The 20408-nt window shown below is 46.7% G+C and overlaps 3 protein-coding genes across 3 annotated transcripts; 2 read left to right on the top strand and 1 right to left on the bottom strand.

Annotated features, from left to right (window-relative positions):
- The first annotated feature begins 6388 nt into the window (after window positions 1-6388).
- Window positions 6389-6817, top strand: LOC103263943 (histone H2B type 3-A). The gene has a single exon (XM_008061608.1). It carries the CDS (start codon window positions 6389-6391, stop codon window positions 6767-6769), a length of 381 nt encoding a protein of 126 aa, XP_008059799.1. The 3' UTR covers window positions 6770-6817.
- A 4831-nt stretch (window positions 6818-11648) lies between these two features.
- On the bottom strand, window positions 11649-12283 carry LOC103263942 (histone H2B type 3-B). Its single transcript, XM_008061607.1, has one exon. The coding sequence runs from the start codon at window positions 12184-12186 to the stop codon at window positions 11806-11808; it is 381 nt and encodes a 126-aa protein (XP_008059798.1). The 5' UTR covers window positions 12187-12283; the 3' UTR covers window positions 11649-11805.
- A 163-nt stretch (window positions 12284-12446) lies between these two features.
- On the top strand, window positions 12447-13382 carry LOC103263941 (histone H2A type 3). The gene has a single exon (XM_008061606.1). It carries the CDS (start codon window positions 12497-12499, stop codon window positions 12887-12889), a length of 393 nt encoding a protein of 130 aa, XP_008059797.1. The 5' UTR covers window positions 12447-12496; the 3' UTR covers window positions 12890-13382.
- The last annotated feature ends 7026 nt before the right edge of the window (window positions 13383-20408 follow it).

Genomic DNA, 20408 nt, shown 5'->3' with positions numbered 1-20408 from the left:
CCGCTCCCCTCTCCCCTTCCCCATACCTTCCGTGGCTCCGCTCCCCGAACTCCTCCTTCCTCTCCCCTCCTCGCCCCTTTCCCTGGCTCCGCTTCCCGCGCCCTTTTCTCCCCTCCCTGCACCTTCCTGTGCCTCTCGCTGTCCATCTCCAGCTCTCCCTTCCCTGGTGGAGACCACCTGTCCTGAAAATATTCTCAAAATAGTCCTGTGATGTGTGTGTTGCCTGCCTTCCACGTCTTCTTCGATTACTGCCTGAGCCGCTGGATCCACTCAACAGCCCTCACGATGTGTCATCGGTGTTCTTGGGAGGAGAAATACCTAATAAGAGCTCCGGGCGGGGAGATTACTTCCGCCGAAGAACGTATCATCGAAACCTGCAGTGGAGCAGGAGCTGCTTCGCAGGATGATGGGGCCACCAAGGGCCGTGGGCTCGGGTCCCCAGGCCCAGGCTCCCCCAGCTTCGGGGGAGCCGACCGTCCGCGGCATCCGCTGCTCTTGCCTGGCTGCTGAAATGCAACGAAAGCGGGCACTGAACCCGCTTCTGCAGACCTGGGCGCTGGGAATCGCGCAGGTCCACTTCCCTGCCTCAGTCAGAGGTGGGCACTGGGAGCCAGGCCCGCGAGCATCTGCCTTATCCCGGTTCCTTCACTCCGTGGGCTGGAGAAAGGTCCTCAAGGAGAAGGGCTCTCTGGCACTTCCCTGGGGAAGTGCTCCCGGCGGTGGCGGGAAGGCCTTTGTCCGCAGGACGCCAATTGAAAGCTGTGCTTTGGACGAAGGCTGCCCCAAACTCTTTTCCTTCTTTGCAATCCTGCAGGCCTTGAGCGAGGTCTGCAAAACTCCACCCCGTGTCATCCCGGCCACCCCTCACTTCCTCCAGATTTAACTCCCTCAACAGTCCTGTTGCTGAGGGCAAGATCTAAGATTTGCTGCTTCTCGGCCGAAATAAACAAACAGATTTAGTGAAAGGAAGGTGATTTTTATCCTAAAAGCCCACAGATGGAAATGCCTTATCTAGGCTCATGCCTCAAAAATCAATTTCAAAATTTTAAACTGAGGATAGGGGATTTTAAAGGAAAAGGAATGAGGAGTATCCGGGAGCTGCACAGGGAGCTGGCCTTGTTTCCTTGATTATCTTGAATTGTTGACCACCTGGAGAGTTGGCAGAAAGCGCTCTTTTGGCCCGACTGTAGATTAATTGCTTTCTGGTGACCTAAACAATGGAAAATTTTCCCTCCCCCTTGGGGTCTCCATACTCTGTGATTCCAAGTAAGCCTCTGGAATTCTTTCAAGTAAGTACACAATTAGAAAGGGGAAAAAAATCGAAGTGTAGGCTAAGAGAGAAAAAAGCTTAAAACCATTTCTCAAAAACTGAAATGGAAATTTTTGGTTACAACTGCACACCTTGTCATTTCAGCCACACATCCTCCTGCCACCCCCCCCCCCAGCTCTAACTCCCCCAATGTTCCCATTCAGGAAGCCTGTCAACCTGTCCCCTCTCCATCTGCCAGCTGCTGCCCCTATGCAGACCCCTCCCTCCCAGTGGGGGTCTGTAGGTAGCATGCTTTCCTTCAGCTATTCCAGTGACCACAACCAACACTCTTTGGAGGAAAATAACAACACAAAACTTATGTCAAGTATTTGCCATTGCAATGTGCCATTTGTATTAAGTGACTGTGAGAATTTTACAGGGACCTGGCTTCTTGGCTAGGGGGAAGGGTGCTCACTGCAGGAAGCCCTTATTCTAGGAGAAAAGGATGCATCATTCGGAGCTGCACAAAAATCTAGAGTGTTAAAATGGGTTCATTTCATACATTTAGTCATTCTCTTAATGTATCTGTTGACTAGCTTCTAGCACCAGGCACTGTACTCTAGAGTCTTTAAGGAAGGGGAAAAGGTGTTTATAATTGTCTTTTCTTTTCTGTCCTTTTCTTTTATCCTTCCTTCCTTTCTTTCTTCCTTCCAACAGGATCTTGCTCTGTTGCGCAGGCTGGAGTGTAGTATCTTGAGGACATCTCACTGCAGCCTTAACTCCTGGCCTCAACTGATCCTTCCACCTTGGCCTCCCAAATGCTGGGATTACAGGCATAAGCCACCCTGCCTGACCTGTTTATAACTTTTCTCAGTCATCTAAACTTCTAAAATTAGTCTTTCAGACTGTTAACTTCCAAGCATAGATGGTTGTTCCTGGTAACTAAACCAGAGGTCACTGTTTTTTTGCTTGCTTTCTTTTCCTCCCTCCCCCAATCCCCGGGTTATTTTTTCCCTCTCCCTCTCTCACCTTCCTTTCTTTTCTTTTTTCTTCCTTCCTTCCTTCTTTCTCATGAGGAAAACTCAAGCTTATCCTATAGTGTTCCACTGCCAATACATCATGTTGGTCTTGATGCCAAGATACTGTCTCAGTTTGCTCAGGCTGCTGTAACAAAATACCACAGACTGGGTGACATTCATTTCTCACACTCTGGAGGCTGGAAGTCTCAGATTAGGGTGTCAGCAGGGTCAGGTTCTATGAGGTCCCTTTTTCTGATGTGCAGAGTGTCTCCTTCTTACTGCATCCTCACATGACAGTATAAGGGCTCAAAAAATGATACCCCAAAATGAAGGGTTCAGCAGGAGCTTCACAAGCAAACATTTCACTCTGACCTTCTCTTGCCCTGACTCTAGTCCCTCATCCTCTCCTGAGATGCCACAGAAACTAGAATCCCTCTTCCTCAAGTCAGGTAACAGAAACCAGACCCCTCTTCCCCAAAGTCAGTCATATAAACTAAAACTATGACTCTAACTTTCCCACCACATTTCTGTGTAAAAACTAGCCACAATGAAATAATCAGACCTCCCTTGTTTGACTGTGAGTCATGAGACTCCCCCATTTGAAAGAGGATCCTGTCCCACACCCAGGAGGAAGGGTGTTGCTCAGAGAGGCCAGGAAAAATCTAGACAGACAGGACTTGCTGGGTTCCATATTCAGGCTGTGAACCTTGAATCCCACCCTTTTTGTCCAATCCTATTTCTATACAGCTGTCCATACTTTGGAACGTAAGCACAAAAGTGGACAGTTTCCCCTGGATCTTTGGATCTTCATTTGAAGGCCCTGGTGGATATACATTAATAAATGTGTGTACCAGCCGGGCTCGGTGGCTCAGCCTGTAATCCCGTGCCTTGGGAGGCTGAGGTGAGAGGATTGCCTGAGCCCGCGGGTTCGAGACCCGCCTGGGCAACTTGGTGAGACCTCATCTCTACAATAAATAAAAAATCAGCCGGGCGTGGTAGCGCGCACCTGTAATTTCAGCTACTCAGAAGGCTGAAGCGGAAGGATCGCCGGAGCCCAGCAGGTCAAGGTTGCGGTGGCCAGGAGCAGCCACTGCACTCCAGTCTGGGTGATGGAGTGAGACTCCAACTCAAAAATAAATAAATAAATAAATAGATGTGTGTACCTTTTCTTCTACTCATCTGCCTTTCATCAAGTGATTTTCAGGAAACCTTCAGAGGGTAATGGGGATGTTTTCCCTTGGCCCCTACAGCAGAGAGAAAAAGAAAGCAAGCTACCTCTGTCTTCTTATAAGGGCACTAATCCCACCATAAGGCTCTGCCCTTATGACCTTATCACCACACAGAGACCCAACCTCCTAACACAATCATCTAACGGTAAGGATTTCAACCTATGAATTTGGGGGGACACATTCAGGCCACAGCAATGACCTGTGAGGATTTGGGACTGATTGGTCTGACACTATCAAGCAACCACTCTATGATGGACACAGCAATGCCTAAATCTTAGCTTCTGCATGGAGAGACAACTTCTTATCTGAAATCCTTCTTACAAATGCCCATCTCCTGTCCCACCTTCCCAGCCCAGTAGGAAGGCAGGAAACCTGATGGGCGAACAAGCTTTTCAAGACCAGGGCAAGAGATAATGAAAGAATTATTCAGCAATACTTGCTAAAGCATAGTGAGAAAGACTTTATTTAACACCCTTGAGACAGATGTAGGGAGCCTGCAATAGGATGTTACAGTAGGGGAGAGAGATTAGGCTCAACTCCGATTGCAGCAGGAGCCAGCGGAGACCCAGAATCAAAGAGCAGATGGGGTCCATGATGGAAAGTGTCTAAAAGGAGACTTCAGGAGAGGGGGATTCCAGCTCAACCCACCCTCAGGATTCTTGCTGCTGGCATGCCAGAGTGACCTCACCTGGGGGTGGAGGGGATGAGAAATCACCCCAAAACATGGCTCCCTGGAATAAGGAGCATTTTGAATTAAAGGCCCTATGAGATGAACAGATGCTAGGAGAAATCTTTCCCCTATGTACATGAACACAGGACAGACCCACCGAAGAGAACAACTGTCTTCCCCCCTATACACCCATTATTCACATAAAGTCTGGACCCACTAAAGAAGAAAACAATGATCTCTGGTCCCTTCCCTGAGTTCTCATTAGCTAAACTCATGTCACAGGAAGAAACATTGAAGTCCATCCACACACCTGAGAAGAATTTTGTCACAAGTCATTGCCCACTTTGGGGCCCAACAGACTCTGTCCCAGGACATTGTCTATTCTTCAAGCCCTTTGAACTCCCCTAGAAATCATTTACCATCCCCTAAAATCATCCACACCTCTCCAGCTCATTTTCCCCTAAGAAAGGCATACAAGCATCTGCGCCCCATTGGGTACTTTGTGATCCTCACTGTATGCATGGTAATAAAGGCTTTTGTAAAGACTTTTCTCTTATTCATTTGCCTTATAGTGTGTTGATACTGCAGTCAATCATCTGAGAGTGAAGGGAAGTTTCATTGGCCCCACAGGAGCCTGACCAAAGTCTGGCCAAGCAGAGCTGTTATGAGAACTAAATTGAATTACGTATTTATTAAGTGGTTACCTAGCTCAAAGTGAGCACTCTAGAGATGTTTGTTAAATCAACCATATTTTAAAAGGAAGCAGACAAAAATCTTAACACAGAATATGTCCAAAGCAGCTCAAGGTCCCAGTCTCAAGATGTGCAGTGGATCTCAGAGAACAAACTTAAATGCAGAGGCGCTGCCTCAGTTCACGGGTTTACTTCCTCGACAGATGTCGACTGGGCCTCTGCCGAGAGCTGAGCTTTGTGGTCCACCCTGGACACTCAAAGTGCGAACCATGTCCTTGCCCTGGGGATTACAGCTAGCCCGTGTGCCAATGGGGAAGAGAGGCTCATCCGCTGCATGCGCGATGGAGCTGCCTGGGGCACAAGCAAGGCTGCTCAGCAGGGTCAGTTCTGGGGGAAGAAAGCAACCAGCAGGAATTAACAGCCAGGCACCCTGCAGACACCTTCACACATTAACTCTCAGCAACACCCTTGAGGCCTGACAGCAGCATTTCACAGATGAGGAAATGAAAGAGAAGGTAAACTTGTCTCCAGTCCACGGCTTCTCAGACTGCAAAGTGCCCACAAATCTTTTTAAAATACAGATTCTGACTCATTCCATTTGGAATGCGCCCCAAGATTTTGCTTTCTAACCAGCTCCTCACGTGACGCTGAGATACTAATCCCTTAGCTTCTTTGTTGCGGGTTAACGTAAACCGTGCAGGCAACTCGGAGACTAGTGCTCTATTAGACTGTGTTCTGATGGGAAACTGGGTAACTGCCAGCGATAACAGTGCTACCTTTCCGAGTGTTGGGAGACAGCTGAGATCTTGCAATCAATCACTTGGCATCATGGCTGTCACTTCAAAGGGGTTTTAGGGATCTTAATCTTAATAAGATTAAGGACTAACGTTTCATTTGAAATCCACTCAATTCCTTTCTCCAGTTAAAAATCTGCCCTGTGACTGGCTACACTTCTGATACCTTAGCTAATTTTCCATACTATTTTCTGTTTCCCAACAAACCGTTTTAATGTACTCTTGTACCTCTTTGGTCTTTGTGGGGAGAGGTGATGTGAAATAAACGGTTCAGGCAGTTGCAAGCGGTCATTCCCACCCAACCCCTTGCGAAATACGTCAGTTTCCCCACCCCAGCTGCTGGCCTCGGAAAGCGCTGCCCAATATATGTGCCTCACAGTCAGAGAATACCGAGATGCAGGCTCGTAACGGGTTTTTCATTTCCTTTTTAGCCATGACCAGAGTCGCTGCAAACACACACAAGAATCTCCTCCCGGTTTAAAACAAAGGGTTTGGACAAAGATGCGCAACCCGAGCTCCGACGCTCGGCGGACGTGCTCTGGGATTGGATGGACTGTTATCCAATAGGAAAGGAGCAGCCTGTGTCGCCTATTTACATAAATTCTTCCCTCAGGGCCGAGGGAGGCGAGATGACCAATCAGACGCTAGAGATTTGGAGCCTTCATTTGAATATAAAGATGACAAATAGCCCTGCCCGCCTGCATTCCCACTTGTCTCGGTGCCTCACTGCTCGCCATGCCCGAGCCCTCGCGCTCGGCTCCGGCGCCCAAGAAGGGCTCCAAGAAGGCTGTCACTAAGGCGCAGAAGAAGGACGGCAAGAAGCGCAAGCGCGGCCGCAAGGAGAGCTACTCCATCTACGTGTACAAGGTGCTGAAGCAGGTGCACCCAGATACCGGCATTTCGTCCAAGGCGATGGGCATCATGAACTCCTTCGTCAACGACATCTTTGAGCGCATCGCCAGCGAGGCCTCCCGTCTGGCACACTACAACAAGCGCTCCACTATCACTTCCCGCGAGGTGCAAACAGCTGTGCGCCTGCTGCTTCCGGGCGAGCTGGCCAAGCACGCCGTGTCCGAGGGCACCAAGGCCGTTACCAAGTACACCAGCTCCAAGTGAGGCGCGCCTAGCGCCCCGAACCCAAAGGCTCTTTTCAGAGCCACCTCCAAGCTCAAAAAGGAGCGTGCCACCTGGTCTGCCTGTGACCTGATACTCAATCGGGGTAATGAGGGAAGGTGGAGTGCGAAATGAGGGTGGGTATCCTGAGATAGAACGAGGCCCCCTGCGCATATGACCCATTTCCCTTAAAAAGGCTTGCTGGATTAGTTCTGACCAAATACAGAAGCTGGAGAGGGCGTAACCCAGGCAATTGCGCCTGGGGGGCGGTGGAGTGGGGACATCCAGAGCTCTGAGTGGGGCCTACATTGCGAAAGGAGCGTTGGGTCACCGGGGAAGATGCTGTGCCTTTTTCCTGCCCCCAGTCTCCTGGCAGGCGATACTGGAGGAAGCGTTCAGCTAGGCTTTGCATGTCAACGCGCTGTCCTGGCGGTGGCGCTTTCAGCTGTCCTTCCCGGCCCCTTCCCTGCCTCCTTTGCCACAACTAGACACCGTGAGCTTCTAGCCAAAAACATTTCCGCAGCGCTGCGCCTAATCAACTCTGCCATGTGTGTGTGTGTGTGTGTGTGTGTGTGTGTGTGTGTGTGTGTGTGTGTGTGTGTGTGTCTAGTAAACGGCGACAGATTCTCTTAAATAATGCAAACAGTGCTTTTTATTCCAGTAAATCATAGGCAAAATAAGTAGGATGTTCGCTGAATGGCACATTAGGTGACAACTAAGTCTCGCAGGCCTGACTGGAACCTTGGCTGTCCTCCTAAAAATTAACCCATGCTATTGTCTCACCAATCACAAGAACACCTGGGAGCCACCCACCATCCAAGAGCGAACCGTTGCCTGGGTTCCCACAGCTGGACAATGGCTATTCAACTCTACCACCTCTAGTGTCAGCCGGCGTTCGTCAACATTTAACCTCTCACTGCCTCATAAAGCATATCCACCGTCTTGCATGTGTAGCTTTTTTCTTAAAGGGACAGGGTTTTTTTCCCCTACAACTTCTTTTCTTTCTAAAATAGGCTTTATTTTCTAGAGCACTTTTAGGTCCACAGATTTTTTTTATATTGATACATAATAGTTGCACATATTTGAGGGTACATGTAGTATTTTGATACATGCATATGTGTAAAGATTGAACTAGGGCAATTGGGACATCCATCATCCCCAATATTTACCACCCTCTTTAGAGTAGGAACATTGCAATTTCTCTCCTCCAGTAATTTTGAACTATACAACACATTATTGTGAAATATAGTTACCCTACTGTACTAGCGAACACTTAATCTATTCCTTTATCTGTCTGCATTTTTGTGCTCAGTAACCAACCTCTCCTTCCCATTCCCCTTCCCAGCCAATCTACTCTCTGTGTCTATGAGATCCACCTTTTAGCTCCCATGCAAGTGAGAACATGTGGTATTTGTCTTTCTGTGCCTGGCTTATTTCACTTAACACAATGTCCTCCAGTTCCATACATGTTGCCGCTAATGACATAATTTCATTTTTTTATGACTGTGAATATATACATTTCTTTATCCATTCATTTGCTGATGGACACTTAGGTTGATTTCATATCGTGTCTATTGTGAATAATGTTGCAATCAACCTGAGAGTACAGACAACTCTTCAACATACTGATTTCCTTTCTTTTGGATAAAAACTTAGCAGTGGGCTTGCTAGATCATGTGGTAGTTCTGTTTGTAGTTTTTTGAGGCGCCTCCACACTATTTTCCATAGTGACTGTAAGAGTTTACACTCCCATCAACATCATTACTTTTTGTCTTTTTGACCAAAGCCATTTAACTGGAATGCATCCTTCCAAAGTCTTTGATGTACTCCATAATAATTAGCAAATTTGACTTGAAATTTCTAGGATGAAGGCCAGTCTCTAAAATGGGTTGCAGTTTGCATGCCTGCAAAAATTAGTTTATTCCAGAACATTAGTTTAAGGATTTGGCTTAATTTTTTTCAACCCAGAGAATGCTTCCATATGTAGAGTAAGTCTCAATGCCCTTGGCCTCAGTGGGTTCTCATATATTTGATGTGTACTGCTTCATTCAGTGTTGACATTTCCACTTGTCTTTGTCTGTTGTAACAATATAATTATAGACATGAATCCTGTACACAATTTCTCTCAGTTTTCTTGATTATGAAACCCCAGGAGCAGGGCCCTGTTTTAACTTCTCTGTCTTTCCTTTATCAAATTTCTGTCCACTAGAGGGACAAATCCACTCCCCACCCCCCTTTCTGGGCCTGGGGCTGCTGGTGTACCAAGTAGAGAAAGCATATTTGTACTTCAAACTTGTTCCAGAGGAGTCAGAGGACTAAAAAATAAATTGATATTTAGCATAATCCTCCACAAAATGTGTTCTTAGAGAATTATATTTCGAAAGTGTGATGATGTGTTCATTCCATGCCTTGATTTGATCAAAAGGATTACCTGAGCCCAAGAGTTTGAGATCAGCTGGGCTCAGTGGCTCAGCCTGTAATGCAAGTGCTTTGAGAGACTGAGGCTAGTGGATTGCCTGAGCCCCGGGTTCAAGACCAGCCTGGGCAATTTGGTGAGACCTCAACTCTACAATAAATCAAAAAATAGCCAGGTGGTAGTAAGCGCCTGTAGCTCTGGATACTTGGAAGGCTGAGGTGGAAGGATCGCTGAAACCCAGCAGGTAGATGCTGGGGTGGCTGTGAGCGTGCCACTGCACCCCAGCCTGGGTGATAGAGTGAGACTCCAACTCAAAAAAAAAAAAAAAAGAGTTTGAGACCAGCCTGGGTCTCAGGAGACCAGCCTGGGTAACATGGCAAGACCTCAGGCATGTGGTGCACACCTGTAATCCCAGCTACTCAGAAGACTAAGGCAGAGGGATTGTCTGAGCCCAGCAGACTGAGGCTGCAGTGGCCATGAGCATGCCACCACACTCCAGCCCAGACAGCAGAGTGAGATACCAACTAGAAAAAAAAAGTTATTGACTCTCAATCTGTGCTGGGAGTGAGGACTTGGATATGCTACTTAGCCAGCACCTGTTTCAAGGTGGAGAGGACCAGATTCTGTAGCTTTTAATACAAGTCCTATATTTCTTGAAAGGATTAAGGATTTCGATAGGCCCCACTTACTTTTGATGATATAGCACTGTTTCATTTTTAGAGTAAAATTAGAGAGGCAAAGAATTGAATAAAATGGCTATATCAAAATTTCTATTCCTGTTTAAATTTATTTTTGTAAATTTTTTTCAGAACACATATCAAACGAAAACAAAGGGATAGAAATGATTCTGCACACCGCTAGCATTGTAGCCATACCAACACTGTTCATGCCAATGCGTGCATGAAGAAATTGAGGCAAGAGAAAAGGGAAGGAGGGAGCATGCACCAGCCAGCTCCTTAAAGAGTCAATCTCATGAAAATTTTGTTCAATAATAATCTATTAAAACTTAACTATTTATATTTTAGATAATTCTGTACTGTCTAGATAATTTCTTAAACACTGAGAGACTTTTGGTTACCTAGTTGTATATTTAAATTTCCATTTACAGAATCTTCTGCAGGGAAGGGTAATAGGTAAAATAGTATTAAACACTGCATATATTATGATGGGATGAAATTCTGAGACACAGAGGGAGTAGAAATATGCATCAAGGAATTAAAATAATCATTTGAAATATCTCACTGTTAAAACAATTTAGTCATGTATTTTATGAATTGATTAAGATATCAAATTGATATTCCAACAGGCACCTTTAAAAGACTGAGGTGATGATTTTGTTTTTTAAAAAAAGCCTTATATTGAGATTTGCATCCTTACAACTATTGGGACTATTTTTTTTAAAAGCATTTTAGATGCCAACTTTAAAACATATGAGGTTCACAATTATTTTAGACTGGATCAACGCATGAAAAAAAGGGGGGGGGAGTGATACAGCCATTGTGGCCAAGGATGTTGCCTGGTGACTTTCCTCCCCAGCCCTGTTCCCCCCAGCCGGAAACGCGGCCAGCTTTTACTAGATTATTTTTTCCCCTGGAAAGCACCAAATACTCAATACTTCATATTCTCACAAGAGCTTGAGATAGTCATTATTAGGAATTCCCCTTTTATTAAAAAAAAAAAAAAAAGACAAAGCCAAGAAAAAGATAATTTTTGTCCTTTCCAGAGCGAAACCTCTTCATGTAAAAGCGCTTTTTTGCACCAAAATGGCACTCCTCAAACGAATGCTGTGAATTTGGGGGGGAGGGGGAACGGGATTTTGTGTCCCTAACGCTTTTCAGAAAACATTGTGGCTGAAGGGGAAGGCAGCTAGCTACATTTGCTCATGAAAAGGGTTTTCCTCTAAAATTGACCCCTCCCCCTCCAGGTCAACGCTACCGGCGGCAGGGGTCGCTCATTACATCCAGCTCCCGCACACAGAGGCTGCGTTGTCGCGCGCCTCGATGTCTCCTTCGGTCTCACGCGTCTGCAGCTGCGGGATCCTGTTAGACCGACATCCTCAGGCAGGTTCGTCGCCTGTCTAAAGATGTCTTTGGTCTAGGCAGGGCCACGGCCACCCTCACCCCTACCAGGGCAGCGTAACAACACCCAAGGCCTCCCCGAGCTCATGGACTAGCGCCCTCCTGGCCTCACTCATGAAGGAACGTGGACGGCGGTCCTTCTAGGGGGCGACCCGCGCCCCTCGCTTGCGTTGCAGAGGCTGCACCCGGCGCAAGTTCAAGAGCCAGGAACTCGTCCTCCGCTCTTAAGGACCTTTGGAACTAAAAGATCCTACTTTGCCTCTTGGCGCCTTAATGGTTCAGGCGGTGGGGGTGGGTCCTTGATCGCCTCCCACCAACATAACCGCTATTACTCCTGGTTAACGTGTTCACGCCCGATTTCTGTAATGAGCTTTTTTACATACACTCATGACTCAGACCCAGTCGTATCAACTAGCCAGGGAGCCGCTAGGACGCATGGAGACACATTAAGTTACGTAATAGCCCTTCACCGTGTTCGAAACCCTTTCTCGACAGTGTGGGGTGGCTCTGAAAAGAGCCTTTGGGTTCGGGGCGCTAGACGCGCCTCACTTGGAGCTGGTGTACTTGGTAACGGCCTTGGTGCCCTCGGACACGGCGTGCTTGGCCAGCTCGCCCGGAAGCAGCAGGCGCACAGCTGTTTGCACCTCGCGGGACGTGATGGTGGAGCGCTTGTTGTAATGCGCCAGACGGGAGGCCTCGCTGGCGATGCGCTCAAAGATGTCGTTGACGAAAGAGTTCATAATGCCCATCGCCTTGGATGAGATGCCGGTGTCGGGGTGCACCTGCTTCAGCACCTTGTACACGTAGATGGAGTAGCTCTCCTTGCGGCTGCGCTTGCGCTTCTTGCCGTCCTTCTTCTGCGCCTTGGTAACAGCCTTCTTGGAGCCTTTCTTGGGCGCTGGAGCCGATTTGGACGGATCAGGCATGATGGCGAGTCTCTCCAGAGAGAAGCGAGGAGCCTCCGAGCAACTCTATTTGTACCTCTTGTATTCAAATAAAGGATTAGGATTTGTTCGCTTCTGATTGGATCAAACTTCGTTTACGTCATCGCTGGGAAAAGCATACGCAAATTAGGCGAAGTCGTGCTCCTTTTCTGATTGGCTACAGTTGGTAACCAATCAAATGCCGCCGTCTAGCTTACCTCCCGACCATATATAAGGGCTCGCTGGGAGTCACCGCCCTCTTGTTTTCAGTCCTGTTTTCCGGTTGTTCTGGTCGTCTGCGTCGGAATCCGAGATGTCTGGCCGTGGCAAGCAAGGGGGTAAGGCACGCGCCAAGGCCAAGTCGCGTTCGTCGCGCGCCGGGCTGCAGTTCCCTGTGGGCCGTGTGCACAGGCTGCTTCGCAAGGGCAACTATTCGGAGCGAGTGGGTGCTGGCGCGCCAGTGTATCTGGCGGCGGTACTGGAGTATCTGACCGCTGAGATTCTGGAGCTCGCCGGCAACGCGGCACGCGACAACAAGAAGACCCGTATCATCCCGCGCCACCTGCAGCTGGCCATCCGCAATGATGAGGAGCTCAACAAGCTTCTGGGCCGCGTGACCATCGCGCAGGGCGGCGTCCTACCCAATATCCAGGCGGTGCTGCTACCCAAGAAGACGGAGAGCCACCACAAGGCCAAGGGCAAGTGAGGCCTGCCGCCCTCGGGGGCCCTTTGACGGACACCAAAGGCTCTTTTCAGAGCCACCTACCGCCTCGAGAAAAGAGCCGCACTGAGCCCGCAGCCCCTTAAAGGCTGATACCTGGCTTCCGCCCTCGCGTTTATGAGCGCGCGTCCGCGGTAGACAAGGGCCCGAGTGAGGCCCGGGACTCCGGGCACTGGCTGGGCCGCGCGTATTCGCGAGGCGGACAGCGGGTTTCGTTTACTGCAAGGGAATGCTCGCCCACAGGTGGCCACCCTTGTTCTTAAATCCCACCTCAAAACCCCTCCCGGGGTTTTAATCCAGTCCGCCCTGAAGATAATGCACAAGATTACTAGTGACTACTTACCTTTGATTCAGAAAGCTTTGCGTTTTCTTATGTCCTTATCCCAGGGACAGTCAGGTTGATTCATCTGGTATTAAAAGCAATTGCAACCTTGTAAAAACTCACCATTGAATTTTAGGTAAATTTGGGATTTCCATTTAAAGCTTAAGTTGAAATTGCCAAACGTATTTTTTATTTTTATTCATGTCATCCTTGTCAGCCAGGAGGGATTGCAAAGTTTTAGCAATGTGAGATTCACCAGTCAGGATTTAATTTATTGGGTTGGGAATGCTAAAGGTCAGGCATGGGAAGGGGTCAGTACTTTAAAAATACTAAATTATTAGATCTCAAAAGGAGGTGTAAACACTTTAAGAAAACTTAATTGTGAATAGAATAATGAACAATAATATTATTTAATTTTGGTTGGTCAGACATTAACCAGAGATCCCCTTAAATTTATAGCTAAAATCAAGAAACAAAATAATTTGTACACCGCATTTGATAAGGAAAACAAGATTTGTGATGTTAGCAAACTTAAATACTTTCAGAACCACAGTAAGGGGTATACATGTGGACTTCTAGGAAGATGACTGCTATGAACACTGTTATAAAGGAGGGTTGAGTAGTTCAGAGACCTCTAGGCAAAATCAGCAAAGAAATGACCATGCTAATAGCACCTGCCTCGTGGTAGAAGAGTTAATGTAGTTAATACATGATAATCTCTTAAAAAACACTCTCAGGGCTTGGCTTGCTAGCCCATTAGAGCCAACACTGGCGACTAGGCTTGCCAGCCCCACCGAATCAGCAACACTCTCAGGGCTTGGCTTGCTCCCCATCCCCCCACCCCCATTAGAGCCAACACTTCTGGGGTTAGGCTTGCCAGCCCATCAAGCTGACCCTCTGGGGCTCAACTAGCTGACTCATTGAGCGGACACTCTCAAAGTCCAGGCTGACCCGAAAAGTGGGTGATGTTAAATGTGGCTGCAAACAGAACTGTGGCTAATCCTACACAATTTATATTGCTGGTTTCAAGTACTTCTGATGGTCCAGACCCATTTGGGCAATATTTTTAAATTTTTTTAAAGCACTCCCCACTAAATCAGAGCTTAGAAAGCCTTACCCTTATTCCTGTTAATATTATCTGTACTCTTTTCATTAATTTTTTTCTTTCAAAACATGGATGATTGCTTTTGTTTTTTTCAATTTTTTAATTGATACATAATTGTACATATTTATCAGATGCATGGTGTTGTTACTATACGTATAATATAGTGATCAGATTGGGTAGTTAGCAATTTTTATTATAGTAATAGATTCAGGAATATTATATAATATATATTTATCTTACTAAAATGGGGTCTACCCAAACCAAGGCTTCCTGAACCCACAATCTGGAACTAACCACAAATCTGCTTGTCTTTAGAAAATATCCCAACTTTACAAAATGATTTGAAACAAAAATTGATACGCAACTGCTGCAACAGTGTGGATCTAAACACCACAATAGTCACAAACAGTACATATAGTTAGTGTAGGACATGAATGGGCACTGGTTTAGTAAAACAAAACTGTAAGGACTGACCAGGAGAGTGGATAGCCTTCCAGAAATAATCCATTATTTTTCTAGCAAAAGACTTCAGTTCCAGCTTAAATTTGCTTTTACGTGTTTCTAGCTCTGTAGGTCATTATATCTCTTCAAACCCTTCAGTGGTATTTCAGAAGAAAGTTTTTCAGAGGCTAAGAGTTTTGATGTTTCAAGTATCATCGTGGATTTCCAGATGTTTTTGTTTTTAGACAGGCACTCCCTCTCACTTAGGCTGGGTCAAGTGAGATCATAGCTCACTGCAGCCTTGACCTCCTGGGCTCAAGAGATCCTCCCACTTCAGCCTTCTGGGTAGTTAGGACTACAAGCACGCTCACCATAACTGGCTATTTATTTTTAATTTCTCGCAAAGATGGGGTCTTGCAATATTGCCCAGAACGGGCTCAAACTCCTGGCCTCAAGTGATCCTCCTGCCTAGGGCTCCCAAAGTTCTGGGATAATAGGCATGAGTCACCGTGCCTAGCCAATTCCCAGATTTAAAAAAAAAAAATTACTCAAATGGAGTATGAAGAAGGAGGCAGTATGTCCACTCTGGGTAGTATTTCATTTTTCACCTCTAAGAGTGAGCTGTTCCATACACAGCAACAAGCCACAGGGACTATTTAATTTTCAGCTAATTAAAATTTAATACAAAGATGTAGTTCCTCAGTTACCCTAACCACATGTGGTCAATGGATAGCATATCAGATAGTACAGATATAGAATGTTTCTGTCATCACAGAAAGTTCAATTGGATAGCTTTCAAGTCATCGGGTTTCAAAATGTAGTAAAATACCAAGCACTGCCTGCTTCGGTAAGAGAAAGTTCAACTTCTTGCAGGAAGAAGAAAGCAGAGTATGGCCCAACAATTCCAAGCCTAGGTATATATTCCCAAGAGAAATGAATATATACAGCCACACAAAAACTTGTATAGGAATATTAATGGCAGTATTATTCATAATATTCAAAAGGTAGAAACAACCCAAATGTCCATCAATTGATGAAGAGATAAATACACTGGAGTCTGTCCTCAACTGTGGGCTTTTAGTCAGCCATTCAAAGAGAATGAAGCACTGACTCATGCTACAGTGGGAACGAACCTTGAAAACATGGTGTTCAGTGACAGAAGCCAGACACAAAATACCACAGAATGTGTGATTCCTTTCATATGAAATGGCCAGAAGAGGCAAATCCACAGGGACAGAAAGCAGATTCGTTGCCAGGAGGGAGAGACAGAAATGGGGAATGATTGCTTAATTGGGTACAGGACTTCCTTTGGGGTGATGAAAATGTTGTGCACAGCATTGTGTGTGTACTGAGTGCCCCTGAACTGTTCACTTTAACATGGTTCTTGCCATGTTGATTTCATCCTAAATTTAACAACATCTGAACCTATTAGATGAGTGTATACTAAATAACAATAAGAATCAGAAGGACAAGAGAAGAGCAAACGAGGAAATCTGGATTCCAGAAGGGCCTTGGAGGGAGTAAACCAGATGCCCAAGAGGGGAGAGGTCCATTCTAGTGCTTTCCGGGACACTGCTGACCTACTTTGGGTATAATGAGGTAGACTGGCACTGCCCGTAGCCCACCAGTGGCAGTCACTGAGACCATGTGGAAAAAGGTGTTGGGTCATGCCCTGTGGCTGTGGGAATTCTGCCACTGTGTTCTATGGGAGCATTGTGGGCTTTCTTTAGCGGACTGTGTTAGCGACACCCTCACCTTCACCAGGAGTTTTCTGGTCACTCTCCACACATCTCTGTGAGCAGGCATTTTATCAAGGAAGATGAGAAGAGGAAATAGCAGGTCCCAGAGGGAGAATGTGACTCTAGCCAGCCTTGTAAATAACCCACACGGATGGAGTTCACAGTTGTACAGAATTCTCTGGGGCTCCGTCACTCCCTGCATCCCTCTCCTCCCCTTTTCCGAGCGTAGGTCTATCCCCTTGCCCTGCTGGGTCAGGTCCCGCTTATTCAGCAACATCTACCCACTCAAGAATCACCTGATGTTTTAAATTGACCATCTTCCCCCAGTTTCTGACTCCCCTGAGGATCTGAGTTAAAGTGGTCTATAGGTGGAGGAGTGATGTCATTCTTTAGGAAAATGGCTTGGGCACCCTGCTCTGACTTCTGTCCCATGTGAGTTAGTCAAGCTTGTCACAGTCCCCATCCGTACACCATCCAGTCCCATATGGCCCCAGCTCTGGTTGCCAGAGTCGCTTCCCGCCTTCCAGGAAGAGTCTGCTGTTTCCTGCGCTGGTGGCCAGGTGTGACACTGCTGGCCCATCAAATGCTCTGAAGCTGCATCTGTCCTGGCCTCCACCCGTGTCCCCTCCTGGTCAGCCTTGTCCCACTGACACCTGGTTGCAGTTGCTGCTGCACAGGTGGTGGGGGATGCCAGCTCCATAACACTGTGCAGCCTCCAGGTGGCTGGCAGCCACCCTTCATGGGGTGCTTCCCTTGGCCCCCAAGCTACCTTTGTCATCCTGTGGGCTTCGGCTTGCCTTTGGCCCTGGATGGGCCCTCTGTGTCACTTGCTGGCCAGGTCCTTCCAGGTCTCTCTTGCCAAATAACAAGCCAGTCCAAAACATCATGCCTGGGGCCCTGTGGGGCTAGGGTGGGAGCTGGGCTCCTGGACAGCAGGTGGTTGGTGAACAGGCTAAAGTTGGTTCAGGGGTATTAGCTACCAGGTAGGGTCCAACTGGGGCATCAGTGGGAGGCCAAGAATGGCCAGTGGAGGGTCAGCTGGTGGGTCAGAAATGGGTCAGCTGGAAGGTCAGGGACCAGTCAGGAAGGGAGTCAGATATGGGTCATCTGTAGGATCAGGGTGACTTAAGGATGGGCCAGCTTAAGGGTCATGGGGGAGTCAGCTGGAGGGTTAAGGAGAGGACAGGAAGGGTCAAGGATGGGTCAGGAAGTAGTCAGCTGAGGGTTCAGGGAGAATTCACCTGGAAGGTCAGGTCAGACGTCAGTGATGAGTCAGTGGTGGGTTGATGTGGGGCCAAGGACCCCCAGGGTCCCACCTGGAAGTTGCACACTCTCCCTCAGGCCACATGATCGGGGTCAGAAGTCATGAGGCCAGCTTGACTCAGGTTGCTGAGAGACTGCCTCCACTTCCTTATGTTAGGAGCCACATGGCCATGGGTGCCTGTGGGGGAGGGGGGAAGTGAGGGTGGGGAATCTCTGACATTGCTGCTGCCCACATGTCCTGATGGCTTTACCTAGAGACTTCCTTTTTTCTCATTATTTCATCCAAACCACTACTACAGTGAACCCCAAGCCATCGATGGCAGACATCTTCACTGAGCTCCACATGTAGATGCACCTGCTTGCTATTTTCACCCATTAGAGGAGACCTGACTTCACTCTGCCTCAGAATCCCACAAAAGGGTTTCCATTCCCCCATGCCCACCTCCATGTTAGCACCTTCCCCAGTCTTCCCTAGCCCAGGAATTGGTTTCACCACCCTCCAGTTATTCATTTAAGTAAAACAGACAAAAGCAGTCCATGCAGGCTGCTATAATAAAATCCCACAGAGTGGGCAAAAACTGATAGACAGCAGAACTTACTGCTCACAGTTCTAAAGGCTAGAAGTACGAGATCGAAACACCAGCAGAATTATGTCAAGTGGCCATTGTTACATGAATTGACCAGGAAAAGGTGGTGCATATATACAATGAAATACTTTAAAAATAATGAAATTCCGTCATTTGAGACAACAGGGATGGACCTGGGGAACATTATCCTAAGTGAAATAAGCCAGACCAGAAAGGCAAATGCTGCATGATCTCACTTATCTGTGGAATCTAAAATTGATCTCTATTAAGAGTAGAATGGCAGTTATCAAAGACTAAAGTGGAGGTGGAGGTGTTGACCACAGGGTACAGGCTCCAGGACACAGGGGAAATAAGTTCAAGATATCTATTGTACAACATGGTGACTATAGTTAGTAATAATGTATTAAATACTTGAAAATTGCTAAGAGTAGATTTTAAGTGTTCTCACCACAAATGAATATATGATACAAGTGCTAATTAGCTTGATTTAGCCATTCTACAGTGTGTACACATTTCAAAACATCATGTTGTATACTCATAAATATATATATATATACACATATATATATGGTTTTGTCAATTTAAAAAAATAAGAAAAATAAATCACTGTGATAACTGATAGTCCTTCCATGATAATTTTTATGCCTTTGATCCTCAAGTGAGGACATTTGTTTCAGTTCAGGCTGCTATAACAAAATACCATAGAGTGGGCAATTTATAGACAACAAGATTTATTGCTACAGTTCTGGAAGATAGAAGCTCAAGATCAGGGTGCCAGCAGGGCCAGGCTCTGTGGGAGTCTTCTCCTGGGTTGTAGATTACTGATTTACAACCTCATGTGGTGAAAAGAGAGCCAGCCGGGTCCTGGGGTGTCTTTTATAAGAGGGTCCCATCCCTTTGGTGAGGGCCCCATCCTCATCACCTCCCAAAGGTTCCAACTCCTAATACCATCACATTAGGGATTAGGGATTATGGGCTTGGGGTGGGGACACAAACATTCAAACCAAAACAGTACTGTAGAAACAAAGGAAAGATAGTTCTAAAAGCAAGTATTTGGTACCACCTAGTTATTCTGGTGAATCTTTCACACTTGCTGTAACAATTCAAGAAACACAATATGTGAGATATTTTATAAAAAATATTGCAATTGTGGCATTGTTTTTGCCATTTTGGGGACCCAGGGTCCTGAAAGTTGTGGTCTCACCTCCCTTTATGCATATAAACCCAGAACAAGTTGTCCCTAAATGCCAATTGGCATATCTACAAATGGGCCAACCATGTCCCCTGATTTAGATCAAAGTTGTGTATGCAGTTGTTCACAGAACATCAATCCTTCCTTACTTTCATAACTATTTCCTCATGTGTTGGTCTTACCCAATGTTGAACTAGATAGAACCATGGTTCTTGTGTGTCACCACTGATTATAAGAATATTCCTTTTTTTCTACATAATTCATATATGGCTGTTCTCTTTGGCAAAACCAGATGCCTAATGTACATACTTCCTTCCCATCTGACTCACTCCATTTAGCAGTCTAAATTTAAGAAGGGTCACCAATTTGCTCTTCCTTCTCTTCATTTCTGATCTTGATGGGAGGTGAGTTTGCCCCATGCCCACCTCCAAAATAACCCTTCTGGAATGTGCTGGTTTGAGTTGGGCATATGTTCTCCAACTGTGCACTCCCCCCATTCCTCAATTCCCAGGAGTAAACTGCCCTGCCCTGCTCACTGTGGATGTGTCCCTGTATAGTTGACTCGAGAAATGTTCACCCAACCATATACTCACTTCCTCATCTCTGGAACCTGAGCATGTGACCTTATGTGATAAAAGATTCAAGTCAAGGATCTAGAGAGGGAGCGGATCCTGTACTATCCAGGTGGGCCCTAAACACAATACCCCATCTCTTTATAGCCATGAGGCTGCTCCAAAGCTGGATTTTCCCCAAAACTGGTGGTGTGGAAGTTCCCACGAGGGAGGGCCTCACACTGTCCTGAGATGGGGCCCATTAGGATTCTGAAGAAAGAAGCTCTAAGGTCCAGGTGATCAG

This window comes from Carlito syrichta, unplaced genomic scaffold (genome assembly GCF_000164805.1).
Source record: "Carlito syrichta isolate Samal-C Ts95f unplaced genomic scaffold, Tarsius_syrichta-2.0.1 Scaffold305332, whole genome shotgun sequence".
Taxonomy (NCBI): Eukaryota; Metazoa; Chordata; class Mammalia; order Primates; family Tarsiidae; genus Carlito; species Carlito syrichta.
The sequence above is the reverse complement of the archived record's forward strand: the minus strand, read 5'-3'. Positions and strand labels throughout refer to the sequence as shown.

Coding starts and splice junctions, on each gene's coding strand:
- LOC103263943 (XM_008061608.1), top strand. CDS start 6,389: ATGCCCGAGCCCTCGCGCTCGGCTCCGGCGCCCAAGAAGGGCTCCAAG.
- LOC103263942 (XM_008061607.1), bottom strand. CDS start 12,186: ATGCCTGATCCGTCCAAATCGGCTCCAGCGCCCAAGAAAGGCTCCAAG.
- LOC103263941 (XM_008061606.1), top strand. CDS start 12,497: ATGTCTGGCCGTGGCAAGCAAGGGGGTAAGGCACGCGCCAAGGCCAAG.